This window comes from Lacerta agilis, chromosome 12 (genome assembly GCF_009819535.1).
Source record: "Lacerta agilis isolate rLacAgi1 chromosome 12, rLacAgi1.pri, whole genome shotgun sequence".
Classification (NCBI taxonomy): Eukaryota; Metazoa; Chordata; class Lepidosauria; order Squamata; family Lacertidae; genus Lacerta; species Lacerta agilis.
Window position 1 is genome coordinate 54,675,858 of NC_046323.1, and position 19,621 is coordinate 54,695,478.

Genomic DNA, 19,621 nt, shown 5'->3' on the forward strand with positions numbered 1-19,621 from the left:
CTGTTTTATCTAGGGAGATCCATGGGGTTGACTGCTCTGTGGATTGTGGGCCCTACAGAAGCACTGTAGGGTTGCCCCCTGAGAAAAGTGCCACCCTCGATGCTCCTGCGATGAGATTCTTCCGTTCCATTTGGAATGGTTTTATGTGGTTTGTAGTAAAGGGACCCCTGACCATTTGGTCCAGTCGTGTCCGACTCTGGGGTTGCGGCGCTCATCTCGCTTTACTGGCCGAGGGAGCCGGCGTACAGGTTCCGGGTCATGTGGCCAGAATGACTAAGCCGCTTCTGGCGAACCGGAGCAGCGCACGGAAACACCGTTTACCTTCCCGCTGGAGTGGTAACCATTTATCTACTTGCACTTTGACGTGCTTTCGAACTGCTAGGTGGGCAGGAGCAGGGACTGAGCAACGGGAGCTCACCCCATCGTGGGGATTCGAACCGCCAACCTTCTGATCAGCAAGCCCTAGGCTCTGTGGTTTAACCCACAGCGCCACCCGCATCCCAGTGGTTTGTAGTACTAATGATTTTAATGGTTTTTTTAAAAAAATAATAATAATGGCATAGTCTGTTGTTGTAACCTGCCCAGGGACCTAATAAATAAATCTTATAAATAAGTGTAACACTTGAAGAGCATCATGGGAGTTGGGTGCATCAGTCCCTCTACGAACAGCAGTGTCTCTCTGAGAGCCAGTGTGGTGTAGTGGTTAAGAGGGGTAGACTCGTAATCTGGGGAACCGGGTTCGTGTCTCCGCTCTTCCACATGCAGCTGCTGGGTGACCTTGGGCTAGTCACACTTCTCTGGAGTCTCTCGGCCCCACTCACCTCACAGAGCGTTTGTTGTGGGGGAGGAAGGAAGGGAAAGGAGAATGTGAGCCGCTTTGAGACTCCTTCAGGTAGTGATACAGCGGGATATCAAATCCAAACTCCTCCTCTTCTTCAGCAAGGCTGTGGCAGCTGCATTCCAGAAACCGGCAGCCTCGGTGTCCTCTTTTTGCGGGACTCTGGAACGCAGGTCACCAGGGTGCCGTGCTAGACCACACAACAAGCACAAGGGTTGCAGGGCGAGGCAGCTGGAGCGAACACACCCATGGTCACGTTTGCGTGGAGGAAAATACTTGCAGGAAGTTTCAGAAGCAAGGAAGCCTGGCCTTTTCTCTGTTTCAGAGCCTGCAAAAGGGTTGTATTACGGCAGCGACAGAAGTGGGGGAGATGGAGGAGGTAGTGTGCTCTGTTGCATTCTGAGCAGCCCAGTGCCCTCCAGATTTATTTATATTTTGAACTACAAATCCCATCAGCCCCTGGCATTGGCTGGTGGGAATTGTAGTCAGAAACATCCAGAGGTCATACTGGCTACCTGACAAAAGGGCAGCTTCAGCTTAAAGAGCTGCGTTTCAGAGATCATTTTACTAGACATCTTTTCATGGAAAGACTTTTGCTCTTGCAGTTGTACTGTGACCAGTAAGTTCATTCCCAGCACCTTCCTTTCAGGGGCTACAAGGAGCGTGAAATGGGGCACGGCCTGGTCAAGATTTTTATTTTATTTATTAAGCTTATATACTGCCCTGTACCCGCAGGTCTCAGGGCAGTTTACAGAATAAAATCAAAATATGAAACCACAAAATCCATAATCAGAATAAAAACAACAACCCAATAATCCCTCCTCCCACATTTTAAAAGGGCATAGGATGTCAATCAAATCAACCAAGTGCCTAGCTAAAAAGGAATGTTTTCGTCTGGCACTTAAAGGTGTATAATGAAGACACCAGGCAAACTTCCCTGGAGAGAGCATTCCACAGACGGGGAGCCACCACAGAGAAGGCCCCGCTCTCATGTTGCCACCCTCCTGACCTATTGAGGAGGAGGCACATGAAGAAGGGCCTCAGAAGATGATCTCGGGGACCGGGTCAGTTCATATGGAAAGAGGCGGTCCTTGATGTATTGCCGTCCTGAGCCTGTTAGTTAGATAGAGATCAGCTGTGCCTAGTTTCCTCCCAGGCTTTGGCGAGGTGTTGGGTCTTTCCTTCCCGTTAACCTTTATTTTCCCAGAGGAAAATATATTACGTTTTCTACTTTGCATGCAGAAGGTCCCAGGTTCATTGCCCCTCCTTGACCATGGGACTTGTAGTCCATTCTTTGCTGGATACCGCTGCCCTGAGGGGTAAGGGCGGCATCCGAACTTCAAACAACACTTGTAAGCTCCTTTGCTCTCAGTTCTGCCCGTGTCGAAAGTGTTCTCCATTTAAAAAACAACGCTGGATCTTGTTGAGACGTGGCAATGAGGATGATGGTCTCCTGCCTCCTGAGACAGACGTGCTTCAGGTGGCAGGACAAGAGCTGATGGTGGTCATTGTGGGGAATGGGAAAGACGGAACCCATGGGTGGGTGGGTTGGAAGGCACCCCCTGAGTGGTCCTTTGCGTTGAGCTGCAGCCATCAACAAATGCCGGGTCTCCCTAAGGATTCAACTTGGTTTGTCTCAGAAGGAATTCAGCCCAGACTGCCTTTCTCTCAAGTCCAACCAGGCCATCCCTGGTCACCTGGACTCTTAGGACCCTCGGCCACCAAGTCTGCCCGCCCCCACCAAGCCCCGCTGTGCACAGCTGACATCAACGTGGACCCCCTGGAGAGCTGGCAGCCCCAGACACCCTATTGGACGACGACAAGCTTTCCAGCAGCGACACCAGACGAGACGGGTCCAGAAGCCCTCTGGCCGGCACAAAGCTCGCCAGCCCCGCCGAGGACGCACAAGAAGAAAACGTACAGCCGGCTCTCGAAGCCGCCCTACACTTACTTAGCGATGATTGCTCTGGTCATCCAGCGCGCTCCGGAGAAAAGGCTGCCCTTGCGGCAGATCATTGCCGATATCCAGGCCCTCTTTCCCATTTTCAGCGACGGCTACCAGGGCTGGAAGGACTCTATCCGGCACAACCTCTCCTTGAACCCCTGCTTCAGCTTGGAGCTCAAGGACCCCTCAAAACCCAACAGCAAGGGGAACTTCTGGACGGTGGACGTGGCCCGTATCCCCACCGGCGCCCTCAAGCTGCGGAACACGCCCATCTCTCGCCGGGCCAAACTGGCTTTCGCACGGGACCTGACCCCGTACGTGCTCCACGGCTCCCCTTACCCAGTATCACCAGAGCTCCCCTGTACAGAGACCCCCCTCCCCCCACCAGGGAGGCTTGTAAGCCTCAAATCTTGTCTGAGCGACGTGGGAGACCTGCTCCCTGCCTTGCGGGCCTTTCCCCGCCTGAACTGGGAGGGCGGGGCCTGGACTGACTCCAGCTACAAAAGCCGAGGCTGCGGAAGAGACCAGAGACCATCTCGACTGTCTCTTAGCGCAGACCCAAGCCTGAGCTTCCACAGCTGCTGCCCCCCACGAATCACCATCCACAGGAGGGGAAGCAACAGCTGCAGAAACGTTCTACGCGAGAACATGTTATGCTCTTGCTAACAATGCTATTTTAAATGTGCATTTTATATTTGACTTCCTTTCGTAATGTTTTCCTTTGAAATGCCTTAAGGCATTTTTTTTTTGTTAACTTCGCTGCGTCAAATGTGGATTCGGTAGCTGACCTCCTTTGTAATACTTTTATTTTGAAATCTTTCAGATAATATTTTAGTTTCCTGTTAATTAAAGTGTGCTTTAGATGTATACTTTATATTTGACTTTCTTCTGCAGTGTTTTCTTCTGGGTTGGTTTATTTGAGGTTTTAATGTTGTTGTTTTTTTATTATTAAAAATACAAAGCGGTATAGAAAGGAAATAAATAACAATACATACCAACAACAGAGAAGTCTGCATTTCTGTTTGTGGAGGGACAAACAGAACCCTTTGGTATTGTATTCATTCATTGCTTTTTATACAAAAACGTCTCAAAGTAAGAAATAACACGAATAAATTAACAGCCAAGTATAAAACGAAATCTCACCAATTTCACGCATGAAGTGACCCTTCAAAAACACTGGACATTTATTTTTTACTTCTGCCATTTTCCTCCAGGTGGAGGAAACTGCACAGATTTGCTTTGGACAATAAAAGTGTCTCTCTGTGTTTGATTAAAACCAACTAGTTGTGCTGATACTGCTGTGTGCTAATATCTTTCCTGGCCCAAGCAAAGTGAATTTTTTTAGTGTTTTAAAGAACTCCAACTCTGCTCCCCATACCCAGCCACTTGGAGGCAGAAAATTGAAAGAAAGAAGAAACCCACATTTTTGCCCCGGGCAACACAGATGACCCCCTTATGAGGAAATAATGCAACACTTGGGACTTTTTAGGGGTTTTTTTTTTGGGGGGGGGGAGATGAGAAAGAGACTACATGATAGAAATTTATAATTTATAAAATGATGCCGGACATGGAGAAAGTGGGTACTGAAAAGTCCCATTCCCCCTCAATAACTAGAACTTCTGGTCATCCAATGAACTAGATCAGTGTTTTTCAACCTTTTTTGGGCAAAGGCACACTTGTTTCATGAAAAAAATCATGAGGCACACCACCATTAGAAAATGTTTAAAAATTTAACTCTGTGCCTATATTGACTATATATAAAGTAATTTTTCAATTTTTCCCACGGCACACCAGGCAACATCTCACGGCACACTAGTGGAAAAACACTGAACTAGATTGTTGGGAGATTCAGGAATTATTATTATTATTATTATTGTTGTTATTATTATTATTTGAGATTCAGGAATTATATAAAAAAGAATTTCTTCAAGCAGTGCAGAGTGCAGTGGTACCTTGGTTCTCAAACTTAATCTGTTCCACAACTCTGTTCCAAAACCAAAGCGTTCCAAAAACAAGGCACGCTTTCCCATAGAGAGTAATGCAAAACGGATTAATCCGTTCCATACTCTTAAAAACAACCCCCAAAACAGCAATTTAACATGGATTTTACTATCTAACGAGACCACTGATCCATAAATTGAAAGCAATCAATGTACTGTACTATAAAATAAATAAGACAGTATTGTAGATGATAAAAATTTTAAAAAAAAAATTTTCTTACCTGCACTGATGATAGTCATTGTTTGGAGGGGGGGGGGGGCTTTTATCTATTTCTGCAGCCATACAATCAATCAGTAGCTGAACTGGGTTCCCCACAGTCACAAAAACAAATTAACTGAAAAAGCCTCAAAAACAAAAACACAAATAGCAAAAACAAAAGCGGCAAACTTAATCCATTCCGGAAGTCCGTTTGACTTCCGATATGTTCGAAAACCAAGGCATGGCTTCTGAGTGGTGCAGGCGCCTGAGAAACAATAGCTGACAGCCACATCGGACGTTCACCTTCCAAAAAACGTTGGAAACCGGAACACTTATGGGTTTTTGGCGTTCGGGAACTAAGGCATTTGAGAACCAAGGTACCACTGTAGTTAGTTAGTTAGTTAGTTAGTTAGTTAGTTAGTTAGTTAGTTAGTTTTATACCACGCTTCCTCCAAAGATCACAGGGTGGTTCACAACATAAAAATACAAGATAACACAAAATACATAGCAAAATGAAAAAATAGCTTTTGTTGTTTAGTCGTTCAGTCATGTCCGACTTTCATGACCCCATGGACCAGAGCACGCCAGGCACGCCTATCCTCCACTGCCTCCCGCAGTTTGGCCAAACTCATGTTAGTAGCTTCGAGAACACTGTCCAACCATCTCATCCTCTGTCCTCCCCTTCTCCTTGTGCCCTCCATCTTTCCCAACATCAGGGTCTTTTCCAGGGAGTCTTCTCTTCTCATGAGGTGGCCAAAGTACTGGAGCCTCAGCTTCAGGATCTGTCCTTCCAGTGAGCACTCAGGGCTGATTTCCTTCAGAATGGATAAGTTTGATCTTCTTGCAGTCCATGGGACTCTCAAGAGTCTCCTCCAGCACCATAATCCAAAAGCATCAATTATTCTGTGATCAGCCTTCTTTATGGTTCAGCTCTCACTTCCATACATCACTACTGGGAAAACCATAGCTTTAACTATACGGACCTTTGTCGGCAAGGTGATGTCTCTGCTTTTTCAGATGCTGTCTAGGTTTGTCATTGCTTTTCTCCCAAGAAGCAGGCGTCTTTTAATTTCATGACTCCTATCACCATCTGCAGGGATCATGGAAAATAGCTACCTTCCCACAAACACTGAAAAGGCCACAGGCTGTTGAATCATAGTTAAACTATGGAACTCACTCCCACAAGAGGCAATGATGACCACCAACTTAGATGACTTGAAAGAGCATTAGACAGATTTGTGGCCGAGAAGGCTACCGATCGTCACTAGCCAGGATGGCTGATCACACACACCCCATTTGACTGGCAATGCCCATCAACTCTGTGGGAGCCTGGCCTCCCAAATACAGGCTCCTAGGAGTTGGCTCCTATGCTCAAAGTCGTGGGTTTGAGCCCCATGTTGGGCAAAAAGATTTGTCGCATTGCAGGGGGTGGACTAGATGACTCTTGGGTGTCCCTTGCAACTCTGCAATTCTACGATTCTTTAAAGGTTGGAGGGCCGCCTGTCACGTATGATCTGGTTGAGATTCCTGCATTTCAGGGGGTTGAACTAGATGACTCTCGGGGTCCCTTCCAGCTCTACCATTCTATGAACTCTGCACATCCTCAGACGCGCGCAGGAGAGCCCCTCTCGCGCGTTTGGCAAGCGGAACAGAAAGTGAGGAGGAATTGAAGAACCTTTTAATGAGGGTGAAAGAGGAAAGCGCAAAATATGGTCTGAAGCTCAACATCAAAAAAACTAAGATCATGGCCACTGGTCCCATCACCTCCTGGCAAATAGAAGGGGAAGAAATGGAGGCAGTGAGAGATTTCACTTTCTTGGGCTCCATGATCACTGCAGATGGTGACAGCAGTCACGAAATTAGAAGACGCCTGCTTCTTGGGAGGAAAGCAATGACAAACCTAGACAGCATCTTAAAAAGCAAAGACATCACCTTGCCGACAAAGGTCCGTATAGTTAAAGCTATGGTTTTCCCATTAGTGATGTACGGAAGTGAGAGCTGGACCATAAAGAAGGCTGATCGCCGAAGAATTGATGCTTTTGAATTATGGTGCTGGAGGAGACTCTTGAGAGTCCCATGGACTGCAAGAAGATCAAACCTATCCATTCTCAAAGAAATCGGCCCTGAGTGCTCACTAGAAGGACAGATCCTGAAGTTGAGGCTCCAGTACTTTGGCCACCTCATGAGAAGAGAAGACTCCCTGGAAAAGACCCTGATGTTGGGAAAGATTGAGGGCACAAGGAGAAGGGGACGACAGAGGATGAGATGGTTGGACAGTATTCTCGAAGCTACTAACATGAGTTTGGCCAAACTGCGGGAGGCAGTGAAGGATAGGCGTGCCTGGCGTGCTCTGGTCCATGGGGTCACGAAGAGGCGGACACGACTGAACGACTGAACAACAACAACAGCTTTCCCACGGAGCGCTGCTGGGCATGCATTCTTTGGAGGCTGCCCTAGCCAAAAACCTCCGAGGGGCAGGATCCGCGCCGCCCCTCCGCGGGTGCAAGCGAAGCTCCCTTTGCGTTTGCTTCTTTTTGCGCGGCGCTTTGTGCAGCGATGCTCTCCAAGGCCCGCAGGCGGCGGTGCAGCTCCGGAGTGGCGCCGGTTCCCCTCCCTCCGCACCCCGCCTCCCCGCTTTGCAAAGCCGCTCCCGACATGCTCTGAGCTGCGGATCCCAGCGCCGGCCCTCCGCATCAGCTCCGGACGGATTCCTCGCAGGGACCCTCCGGAGGCGCCATGGCCGAGTGGGCGCCCGCGCAGGTAAGCAGCCGCGCGGTCCCCAAGCCCGTGCGCCGTTGCATCTCTCCGGCTCCTCCTCCTTGCTTCCTGGATCCTGCTCTTTTTGCGTGGGGAGAGGATGCACTTTGCGCCCGGCTGATCCGGACGAGCTTCCCCCTCCCTCCGGGGCACTTGCGTCGCTTGTAACTCGCTTCGCTCCCCTCCTTCCCGGTGCAAAAGGGAAAGGGAACGGCGGCGTTGGCTGTTAGCAGGCGGGATGGCGGAATTCTGTGGATGGAGATGCGGGCTTGCAGCCTGTGCTGTGTGAACGGGGTGCTTAAATGCGGAATCAGGCTCTTTCTTTAATGGGACCCCTCCCTCTGCCTCTGTCCTCTCCGTGCTGTTCTGAGGCATTTGCTGCTTTCGGAAACCGATAAGTCGTGGGATCTTTTATTACTGTCCAAACATTTCTGCATCGCAGGCCATTGTACCACCACGGCCCCTTCCCAACCACAGTCAAAACAAAATCGAAAATTCTTTCTAGTAGCACCTTAGAGACCAACTGAGTTTGTTCCTGGTATGAGCTTTCGTGTGCATGCACACTTCTTCAGATAAAGCTCATACCAGGAACTTCACACGAAAGCTCATACCAGGAACAAACTCAGTTGGTCTCTAAGGTGCTACTAGAAAGAATTTTCGATTTTGTTTTGACTATGGCAGACCAACACGGCTACCCACCTGTAACTATTCCCAACCACAGTGATTGCATTATAACAGGCATGTCCGACAGGTAGATCGTGACCTACCAGTAGATCGCTGGATGTCTGTGACAGATCACTGGCAGATCACTGGTTCCCTCCAAAGAAGCTGAACCCCCAAGAAACAGGCCTTCCTCCTTCCTAAAAAAAAAAAAGCTCAACAACTAACTTTGACCTGAACCCCCAAAAAGGGGGTAGATCACTGCCAGCTTTTAACTCTGTGAGTAGATCGCAGTCCCTTGGAAGTTGGCCACCCATACGTTATAATATTTATGTCCTACTTTTTCTCCAAGGAACTCAAAGCGGTGCTTCAGAGATGCATTGCAGGCCGGTCTTCCCCAACCTGGTGCCCTCCACATGCTTGGAGTGTTTTCAAACAGCAAAAATGAAAAGCTTAGTTCCTTTTTTAAAAACCAAAAAAACTTGTGTCCTTGCCAACAGGCTCCGGAACGGGACGCTGAATCGCGGGGGGCTCCGTCTTCCCTGCAGTCCCCCGCCGTCCTCGAGTGGCCGGCGGGGCAGGCGACAGAGGTGTCTGTTTGGACGCTGGTGGCGGCCGTCCAGGCGATGGAGAGCAAAGTCAACGCTTTGACATCTCGGCTGCTGAGCCTGGAGGGCAGGGCAGGGACGGCGGAGAGGAAGATCTTTGAGTGCGAGAAGACGGAGCTGGAGATCGGGAACCAGCTGGAGGGCAAGTGGGCGGTGCTGGGGACCCTCATCCAGGAGTACGGCTTGCTCCAGAGGAGGCTGGAGAACCTAGAGAACCTGCTCAAGAACCGCAACTTCTGGATCCTGAGGCTCCCGTCCGGGTTCAACGGTGAAGCCCCCAAGGTAGGTGGGCCCTGCCTGGCAATAACAGGAGCAAGGTTGCGTCGGAGGACTTTTTGTGGATGGGTTGATGGGACCAGTTCAGTGTATGGAAAGCTGGATCTGGGAGGAGACGCGAGCTCCTCTGGCTCCCTGGCCTTTGGTTAGTCGCTGGCAGGAGCCAGCCAGCAGTAAATCACACTGTGCAAGTTGGAGTTAACTCTTTATTAGCAAAAAAACAGGATCTGCACAGGAGTGTCAGTCAGGCCTAATGCAGGGGCGTTCTTAGCCCCTTGGCTGCCCGTGGCGGGAAGCCAAGAGGCACCCCTGGGGGCGGGGCATCGCGGTGCGTGCGTGCGTCATGACGCCCTGCCCCCGGGGGTGCCGGGCGGCATCCCTTCGTGCCGCGGCTGCTCGTGTCTGCGTGAGCAACCGCTGCACGAAGGGGTGCTGGGCAGCGGATTCAGGAGTCTCTGCGGGCTGCAAAGACTCCCGAATCCGCCGCCTGGGCTCCCTTGGCGGAGCGCAAGTCAGGGCAGGGAGAGGGACGGGCCAGCGAAGAGGGGTGTCCCTCCTCGCTGGCCCACCCCTCTCCATGCCCCGGCTCCGCAAGCCAGCCAGCAGCGGAACTAGGCATAGAGGCAAGGGGCGGGCCAGCGAGGAGGGGGTGGCACTGCACCTCGCTGGCCTGCCCCTTGCCTCCATGCTGAGCTCTGCCGCTGGAAGGGGGGGCTATTTTTGGCGCTGCCGGGGCGGAGCCGCAGGGGCGGCCAGCAAGGGGGGTTGACACCCCTCCTCACTGCCCGCCCCTGCGGCTCCACCCCGGCAGTGCCGAAAATAGCCTAAAAAGAAAAAAAAATGAAAAAAGATATATATATATAAAAGCCCAGGGGGCGGGGCCGCCCCCGATGTGTCACCCCCAGCAGGGGCGCTGCAAACTCAGCGTTATCAGCACCATGGTCCAACCAACTTCTTTGCATGGCGTTAATCTATGGAACTCGCTCCTGCAGGAGGCAGTTGTTGTTGTTGTTGTTGTTGTTGTTAATTTCATTTCTATATCATTTCATTTGTATTTTTAAGAAGAAAACCTCAAAGCGGTTTACAACCTTCATTAAAGCATCGAATAAAACAATCCAGAAGGAAACATTGCGGAAGAAAGTCTAATATAAAGTATGCATCCCAAGCAGCACAATTATTATTATTATTATTATTTATTAAATTTTATAAAAACATTACAAACACACTTAATACAAAACAATACAACTATAATAAACAATAGACAAAACTACAATAAAAAATATATATTACACTATCCTTAACCTCTATCCTTAACATTGTATCCTGACTTCCTCCTGTCTCCACTTCCTGCGTTCCTCGTGAATCATCTTTAGTCATTTCTTACCATCTTAAAATATCTTATGTTACTATAAAAAAAACCATTAAACTTATGTAATATCTCGACTCATACCTTCTCAATTTCTACATCATAACCAAACTCTAAATCTACAGTCTGTCTTTCCTTCCAAATTATATCTTAATTTTCTATCATACAATGGTTTTTTAAATATAAAAATACAATTGACAGGAAATGCTGTCTCTCAATTAAGAGAATTAACAGGGATTCTGTAGCCGCGATTCCTGCATCGCAGGGGGTTGGACTAGATGACCCTCGGGGGTCCCTTCCCGTGCTACCTTCCTATGATCATTTGTTTACCAGGGTGCTCTGGGGCATCACCCTTTGTGGCTGACACCTTGCAGGTGCCGGTGGCGTTTGGTGGCAGCGCAGCCTTTTCCCAGGAGGAGCGGGAGAAAATGGAGGACTGGCAGAAGGAACTCTACAGGAACGTCCTGAAGGGGAACTACGAATACTTGATCTCTCTCGGTAAGAGCCGGGGGGGGGGGGAGGAGGCTTCTGGGCCCTGCCTCCGAATTCTCCTTCCCTTTGGGCCTGTCCTCAGTCTCGCCTCTTCTGTGCCACAAAATCCCCGTTTTCCGCATCGGTACGAACTCGATTGCTCAGTGTGGCAGCCCCTACACTTTGGAACTCCCTGCCGATTGATAGTAGGCGAGCGCCTTCGCTGTAGTCTTTTTCAGCATCTGCTAAAAACATTATTGCTTAGACAGAAGCAATGCTTAGAAAGTTGAGGTCATTCCAATGCTGTTTTAGTCCTTTAAAATACCGTTTCTTGATTTTATGGTTTTATTTTATTAAAGATTTTCTTGGTTGACAAAGTGTGTGTAATGTCTCTCGTATTTTTCCATAAAGCATTTTTACAGATCACTTTTAGTTGTTGAGACATTAGGGAGAGGGGGGGGGAGGAAGTGGGTGGGGTGGGGAGATGATGTTTTTATTTTCCTTAAAATATGTAGGGTTTGGTATCAGCGTCACTTGTGTTGGTTCTCTGTTGTTTGCTTGTGTTTCTTTGGCGGTGAGAGGTATGGTTTTATTTTTTTCGCACACCGCATCGAGGGGTGGAGTGGGGGGGCTTATCGTTGTTGCAATCGGGCCTTTATAAATTTTGCGGAACAAATGAGTAAATATCCTTCCGTTCCCCTAAAAACAACCCTTCTACCCCACTCTCTAAACTAAGTATGCTCTGTTCCTTGTCTCTTTTTCCCTCCCTCTCCCCACCCCCCCAACCCCAACAGATTATGCAATCTCCAAACCAGATATTCTGTCCCGGATGGAACGAGGGGAGGACCTGGGTCCCGGCGAACAGCAGGACAAAGACTCCAGGGAGAACCTCGGGGATGCCAGCGTGGCTGAGAACCCCCTGCAGAAGCAGCAGAAACATCAGAGAAGCGCGGCTCTAACATTTGTCCCAGGTTGGACTAGATGACTCTTAGGGTCCCTTTCACCTCTACAGTTCTGTGATACAATTCCACGGTTGCCTTTTGGACTAGGCCAGCCTTTGCCAACTTGGTCTCTTCCCACTTTTTAAAGAAATACTGTTATTCCTGCCCCACCTTTTCCCATGGAGCTCAAGTTGGGAAACGTAATTCCACCCATGGCCCCCTCACAACAACCCTGTGAGGTAGGCAAGCCTGAGAGAAGTGGCTGTTTTGCCAGGGCCACACCTAGTGAGCTTCATGGCCCGGTGGGGATTTGAACCCAGGTCTCTCCCAGGTCCGACACTCTAACCACTGCAACACACTTCCAATGAGAGCACTTTTTTTGGGGGGGGGGTGATTCTTGGTTTGTATGGAGGGTTTTTTGTTCTTGTTTCCATTATGTATTTTCAAATTCAAAATTTATTGCGGCTGTAAGCCCATAAAATCATGAAATATGCAATATAAAACACTAAGTTACAACAATCAAAATACACTTGAACCACCGAGTCCACAGAAGACCGTACCACGGCTGTTGCTGATAGACAGAGACACAACTCAAACACAGTGGTATTGAAACTGCAATCTAGGGGAGAAAAACAGAAATCTTAATGGTTGTATCGTTGGCCGAAACGCCTTTTTTGGGATAGAACAGAATTTTAAAACCTTGCTACCTGCAAGGTTATGTAAGAATAATTGTCTTGCAGGAGTAAGGCAAGGTGTGACTCTGCTGGCATGCCAACAAGTTTCTGAGTTATTGGTCTTAGTCATTTTGCCCTAGTCTCTCTATACAAAATGTATTTTCAGTTTTCACCTTGTATTTTTTCCTGTGAACCGCCCTGAGGTCTACAGGTGAAGGGCTCTATAGAAATTTGATAAATAATGACGACGATGACAGTTCATGGATCTTTCTCAAGGAAGGAAGAAACCCCATCTTCTCCCATCTCCTCTGCAGGCTCTCCGGAGTCCATCTCCGAAGCTGCCTCCTCCTCCTCGCAGGTAAAACAAGAGCAGGATCCTTTGGCGCAGGAGGAAGAGGAGGAGGAGAGTCCAGGAAGCAAAATAGCCCCAGGTGAGTAATCAGTGGACCTTTTTAAAAAATCTGAAAGCCAGAAATGGGTAGCCGTTAAGCCTTTTGTTCCGGAGACCAATGGGCTGGGTATTAACATCCCAACAGGCTCTTAAAATTAAAAAAGGCTCTTAATTGCTTCCAGAGGATATACTGGGGGACCTTGAAGGGGGGGTGTTTGGGGGGGGATGCTGGCCTGTGTCTCCTTTGTGGTTGTTGTTGTTGTTCAGTCGTTCAGTCGTGTCCGACTCTTGGTGACCCCATGGACCAGAGCACGCCAGGCACCCCCATCCTCCACTGCCTCCCGCAGTTTGGCCAAACTCATGCCAGTCGCTTCGAGAACACTGTCCAACCATCTCGTCCTCTGTCGTCCCCTTCTCCTTGTGCCCTCCATCTTTCCCAACATCAGGGTCTTTTCCAGGGAGTCTTTCCTTCTCATGAGGTGGCCAAAGTACTGGAGCCTCAACTTCAGGATCTGTCCTTCTAGTGTCCTTCTAGTGACCTTTGTGGTGGAGATATCTAATCTCTCTAGTCCAGTGGAGAAAGTAAGATATCCTTCTGCCCTCCCAAGAGGCCTTAATCCCTTGACCAGCAAGGGATGCATTCATAGGTGGAAAATACTGATTTCCTCTTCTTCCAAACCCTGGCCGGTTTTTTTTTTTTTTTTTTTTTGCAAGGCAGTTTTGCAGTGAAATAAAGTGCCAGGGAGGGATGCGTTTCTGTGCACTGCTCTGGTTCGCCAGAAGCGGCTTAGTCATGCTGGCCACATGACCTGGAAGCTGTACGCCGGCTCACTTGGCCAATAAAGCGAGATGAGCGCCGCAACCCCAGAGTCGTCCGCGACTGGACCTAACGGTCAGGGGTCCCTTTACCTTTAAAGTGCCAGGGATCAGGCTGCGCTGGCATCTGCAGAGCAAAATTTTGCTTTGTTTGCCAAGGCCTAAAGTCAAAGGGATGCGGGTGGCGCTGTGGTCTAAAACCACATAGCCTAGGGCTTGCTGATCGGAAGGTCGGTGGTTCGAATCCCTGCGACGGGGTGAGCTCCCGTTGCTCGGTCCCTGCTCCTGCAAACCTAGCAGTTCGAAAGCACGTCAAAGTGCAAGTAGATAAATAGGTACCGCTCCAGCGGGAAGGTAAAGGGCGTTTCCATGCGCTACTCTGGTTCACCAGAAGCGGCTTTGTCATGCTGGCCACATGACCCGGAAGCTGTACACCGGCTCCCTCGGCCAGTAAAGCGAGATGAGCGCCGCAACCCCAGAGTCGTCCGTGACTGGACCTAATGGTCAGTGGTCCCTTTAACTTTACTTAAAAGTCGAAGAATTGTAGAAGAGTGGGAAGGCATCTAGTTCAACCCCCTGAAAAACAGGAATCTCAACACATTTATCAAATAATCGTTGAACTGAAATATGATTAAGAAGTATATTAATAGTGAAATAATTATTAAGCTCTAACTTAAAATGATTTTTTTTATTCATAAGAAACTTAGTAATGCAAACATATTGGCATTTGGCAAGAACAAAAGTTCCTTTAGAAACACCGTGTACAAAAACTCATAATCTAGTCTCTAGAAACTTCCTATAACATGAAATAATAATAGGTGTAAATATATGATGCAAACTACTAATAATTATAAACAGCAGAATGTAGGCACCCTATACATAGAAAGGAGCAAACCAGTGATATTTGAGGGAGCAGGCTAGCAGGCGGGGCCCATCATAGGAGCCTACACAACACACAAACACGGTTGCTGTATGTAGATTTTATTTTATTTGTTTTTTATCTTATATTTTGGAAATGTATATCCAGTTTTTTTCCCTTTAATTTTTTTGGGGGCCCCCAAGAGAGTGGGACCCTAAGCTATAGCTTGTTTCGCTTATATGTAAATCCGGCACTGGCCATCCGTCACATGGAAGACAGAGCAAGCTGGTTTCCTGCTGCTTCAGAGGGTAGGATCCAAACCAAGGGATTTAAATAATAATAATAATAATAATAATAATAATAATAATAATAATTATTATTATTATTATTATTATTCAACGACACATTTTAAAAGGGCATCTGATGTTGATCAGCCCACGGCCCAGTCGAAGAGGAACCTTTTTGCCTGGCACATAAAGGTGTATAATGAAGGTGCCAGGCGAACCTATCATGGGAGAGAATTCCACAAACAGGGAAGCCGCCGCAGAGAAGGCCTTGTTCTTGTTTTGCCACCCTCTGGACCTCTTGCGGAGGAGGACATGAAGAAGGGTCTCAGATGGTGACCGCAGGCTGTGGGTCAGAGTGCTGTGGATTTAGACGCAGATTGTGCAAGGATAAATACTTGGAATGCATTTTTGTAAAATTACAATGGCTTGTTAATAATTGCACATTCATTGCAACAATAGCAGTGCTTATTAAACTATCTACAATCTCAAGCACTTTTCCCTCCCCCACTCACTTCTTTCTCTTTATTTGTTCACTAAAATAAAAAAATAAATCGTTGATGCAGTTGACAGCTGGCTGATGCACCAAAAATGGGGATCCCCTGAGGAGCTGGAGCCCCACTGGACTCTGGTAGAGAGATCGGAAGAGAACGTCTACCAGGACGTGAACGGCAGCTATGGTCTGGGTCAAGTGTCACCCCAGGGCTTCCCCGAACAAGTCTCCCCCGGGGCGCCAGAGAGGGATCCTGGGCCGCCCAACGGACCTCACCTCCGGCGGGGTTCCCCTGAGCAGCCCTACATCTGTGCCGACTGCGGGCACACCTTCGTCCGGAAGGAGAATTTCACCCGTCACCGCCGCTCCCACCTGGGCGAGAGGCCTTTCTCCTGCCGCGAGTGCGGGAAGGCCTTCGTCCACCAGTCGACGCTGACTACCCACTACCGCACCCACACCGGGGAGAAGCCCTACGGCTGCGCTGAGTGCGAGAAGCGCTTCGGCCGCCTCTCGACCCTGGTGGAGCACCAGCGGACGCACACCGGGGAGAAGCCCTACGCCTGCGGAGAGTGCGAGAAGCGCTTCGGCCGCCTCTCCACCCTGGTGGAGCACCGGAGGGCGCACACCGGGGAGAAGCCCTACCAGTGCGCCCAGTGCCACAAGCGCTTCACCCGAATGACCAACCTGACGGTGCACCAAAACACCCACGGCGGAGAGAGGGCCTATTCCTGCACGCGCTGCGGGAAGAGCTTCCCCCAGAAGGCCGGCTTCCTCAAACACCTGCGTTCCCACGCCCGGGAGAAGCTCCACCAGTGCCAGGACTGCGCCAAGAGCTTCGCGTGCAGCTCCTGGCTGCTCCGGCACCAGGCCGTGCACTCGGGCGAGCGGCCAGAGGGTCTCTCCCGCTGCCACGTCGGCGGCAAGGCCTTCCGCTGCCAGCAAAGCCTGAAACTGCACAAGAGCGGCCATGCCGCCGCAGCAGGCGGCCCGTGGGCGACGCATCCTGACAGCCAGGCTCCTTTCGTGAAAACGGAGGAGGTGGGGTGACGGAAGGGGGCAAGGGGGCTGCATGGCGAAGGTCTCTCCTTCTGGAAACCCCCAGAAAGATCGAAGGCAGGCAGCCTGTCTGGCTCTGGCACACAGCTGACTTGGGTTAGCAATAAATCTGATTGTTATTTTTATATATATTCTTTATTGATAATAAAATGTAATATGGAGATATGGGTGTTGTTTCTCTCCCCCTCCCTTTCTCCCTCTTTTCATGTCTGATTCTACCATGTGTGCCAATAAATCTGATCACACGCAGGCAGGGCTGGAGTCAGGTTTGATGAGGCCCTAAGCTACTGAAGGTAATGGGGCCCGTTTTATGTCCAGCTGTCCTTTGCCAACAACAAATTGTCGCTGTTAAATATATGCTGTATTGTAATTTATGGGCCTAATAGGTACCTCAAGCCATTTGCACATGCAGAATGTAGGCACCCTATATATAGAAAGGAGCAAACCAGTGACATTTGAGGGAGCAGACTAGCAGGTGGGGCCCATGAGTTACATAGGAGCCTACACAACACACAAACACTGTTGCTGTATGTAGGTTTTATTTTGTTTTTTATCTCATATTTTGGAAATGTACACCCACCTTTTTTTCTTTAATTTTTTTGGGAGCCCCCCCAAGAGATTGGGGCCCTGAGCTATAGCTTGTTTAGCTTATACGTCTATCCGGCACTGCACACAGGCAGGCGTTGGCCGAGGCAGATCTTTGCAGGGTGATCATAACATCGTGGCATGGAAGAGACGCCCAAGGGTCATTTAGGCCAGCCCCTTGCAATGCAGGAGTCACAGCTAAATGGTAACAGAATCATTTAAGGGACCCCCCAACCCCCTGCAATGCGGGAATCTTTTGCCCAGTCTAGATTACAACTAAAGAGTCCCGGATTCCTCTTTCAGAAAAGCTTCTTGATTTGGTTCATGGCCACAGGGCTTACAGGTGAAACTCAAAAAATTAGAATATCGTGGAAAGGTTCATTTCTTTCAGTAATTCAACTTAAAAGGTGAAACTAATACATGAGATAGACTCATGACATGCAAAGCGAGATATGTCAAGGCTTCACTTGTTATAATTGTGGTGATTATGGCGTACAGCTGATGAGAACCCCAAATTAACCATTTCAACTTTGGGGTTCTCATCAGCTATGCCACAATCATCACAATTATAACAAGCAAAGGCTTGACATATCTCACTTTGCATGTCATGAGTCTATCTCATATATTAAACTCCAGTAGCTAATGAAAACAATTGCTTACATAAATGGACTTTTCCACGATATTCTAATGTTTCGAGTTTCACCTTTAGCTCGGGAGACCTTGTGCCAGAACAGGTGACAGGAAGGTCTCACCCAAGCATGTGCAGAGTTTCTTCTATTCATTCAAGTACAACAGCCCACTAGTGAGGACTGAGCACGGTCGCCACCCAAAAGGCAGTGTTTGTTTCCTCCATGTGAGTTTGAACCCCAGGACCTTTTTCCTTGTCAGAAATTAATTTCAGCCTGGTGTTTCTAAAGAAACCTTGCCAGCAGGAAAGATGGAGGGATCCTTGGTAAACCAGGAACTATGGAGAATTCTCTGCATCGTTCAGTGGAAAAGCTTTGCTGTTGATGGGCGTCAACTGCACTTGTTGGGTTTGTGCCTGCTACACAAGGCCATTCTATGCAGTCTTGATTTGGGAAAAGCCTAAACTATATAAAGTTGGTATTTATATGGTTTTTACAGATGGAGTTGGATATTGCTGTAATGGAAAATGTTAATAATTATTAGGGAGGGAAGGAGGTAGATAAAGGAAAAAATTAGCCTTATAAAATTTGGTTGAACATGTAGAATTTGATAAAGGTCTTAGAAGAGTTCAGAAGTATTTAGAGGCCGAGTGTGAGTAAGAATTTTAAGAAATTAAGGTTGATGTATAAATATGTTTTAAAAGAGATAAGGAGGGAAGTTATAGAGATGAAAATTAGAACTGATGATGAATTGGAAAACTGGGAATTAGGTTTGTTTTTGAAATTCAACAGGGGGGCGATCAGAGGAAGTCAATCGATAATGAAATTAAGAAGAGTAAGAATGTCTGGCCTAGGAGAAGGGCCAGGCCTAAGCAATGATTCTAATTATATTAATTGGTTAAATTTGAAATGTAATAATATGTGCTCCTGTGAGAGGGGGGCTTGGATAATTGCTCCCCTCGGTGGGAGAGGGGGGAGTATGTGAAAAAATTTAACCATTATGTAATGTGCTTTAAATTGTAAAAACCCTATAAATTTTTAATACAAAAAATAAAAAGGTTGGGTTAGAGGGCAAGACCTCAGGGAGCACTTAAGACTCACACGTTTGACTACATGCTTTGGGAGCTGTACAAAAACATGCGCCCCAGAATTTTAGCTCAGAACGTTCTTTGGCAAGTTCTGGGTCCCCTTTGCCACTGAAGATCATGGCCACTGGTCCCATCACCTCCTGGCAAATAGAAGGGGAAGATATGGAGGCAGTGAGAGATTTCACTTTCTTGGGCTCCATGATCACTGCGGATGGTGACAGCAGTCATGAAATTAGAAGACGCCTTCTTCTTGGGAGGAAAGCAATGACAAACCTGGACAGCATCTTAAAAAGCAGAGACATCACCTTGCCGACAAAGGTCCGTATAGTTAAAGCTATGGTTTTCCCAGTAGTAATGTACGGAAGTGAGAGCTGGACCATCAAGAAGGCTCCAGTTACAGGTAGGTAGCCGTGTTGGTCTGCCATAGTCAAAACAAAATAAAAAATTAAAAAATCATTCCAGTAGCACCTTAGAGACCAACTAAGTTTGTTCTTGGTATGAGCTTTCGTGTGCATGCACACTTCTTCAGATAAAGAAGGCTGATTGCCAAATAATTGATGCTTTTGAATTCTAGTGCTGGAGGAGACTCTTGAGAGTCCCATGGACTGCAAGAAGATCAAACCTAGCCATTCTCAAAGAAATCAGCCCTGAGTGCTCACTAGAAGGACAGATCCTGAAGCTAAGGCTC

The 19,621-nt window shown here is 48.3% G+C and overlaps 2 protein-coding genes across 2 annotated transcripts; both read left to right on the top strand.

Moving 5' to 3' along the window:
* Window positions 1-2,438: 2,438 nt before the first annotated feature.
* LOC117056029 (forkhead box protein H1-like) lies at window positions 2,439-3,549 on the top strand. The gene has a single exon (XM_033166048.1). The coding sequence runs from the start codon at window positions 2,439-2,441 to the stop codon at window positions 3,447-3,449; it is 1,011 nt and encodes a 336-aa protein (XP_033021939.1). The 3' UTR covers window positions 3,450-3,549.
* A 4,029-nt stretch (window positions 3,550-7,578) lies between these two features.
* Window positions 7,579-16,625, top strand: LOC117056031 (zinc finger protein 777-like). The gene is made up of 6 exons (XM_033166049.1): window positions 7,579-7,742; window positions 8,900-9,289; window positions 11,024-11,147; window positions 11,915-12,091; window positions 12,993-13,166; window positions 15,652-16,625. The coding sequence occupies exons 1-6, from the start codon at window positions 7,719-7,721 to the stop codon at window positions 16,623-16,625; spliced, it is 1,863 nt and encodes a 620-aa protein (XP_033021940.1). The 5' UTR covers window positions 7,579-7,718.
* Window positions 16,626-19,621: the final 2,996 nt, after the last annotated feature.

Excerpts from the sequence above, each read along its gene's own strand:
- LOC117056029 (XM_033166048.1), top strand. The coding sequence starts at position 2,439 with ATGCCGGGTCTCCCTAAGGATTCAACTTGGTTTGTCTCAGAAGGAATT.
- LOC117056031 (XM_033166049.1), top strand. The coding sequence starts at position 7,719 with ATGGCCGAGTGGGCGCCCGCGCAG. Across the intron at positions 7,743-8,899 it reads CCGAGTGGGCGCCCGCGCAG|GCTCCGGAACGGGACGCTGA; the intron begins GTAAGCAGCCGC and ends CCTTGCCAACAG. Across the intron at positions 13,167-15,651 it reads AGGAAGCAAAATAGCCCCAG|TTGACAGCTGGCTGATGCAC; the intron begins GTGAGTAATCAG and ends TCGTTGATGCAG.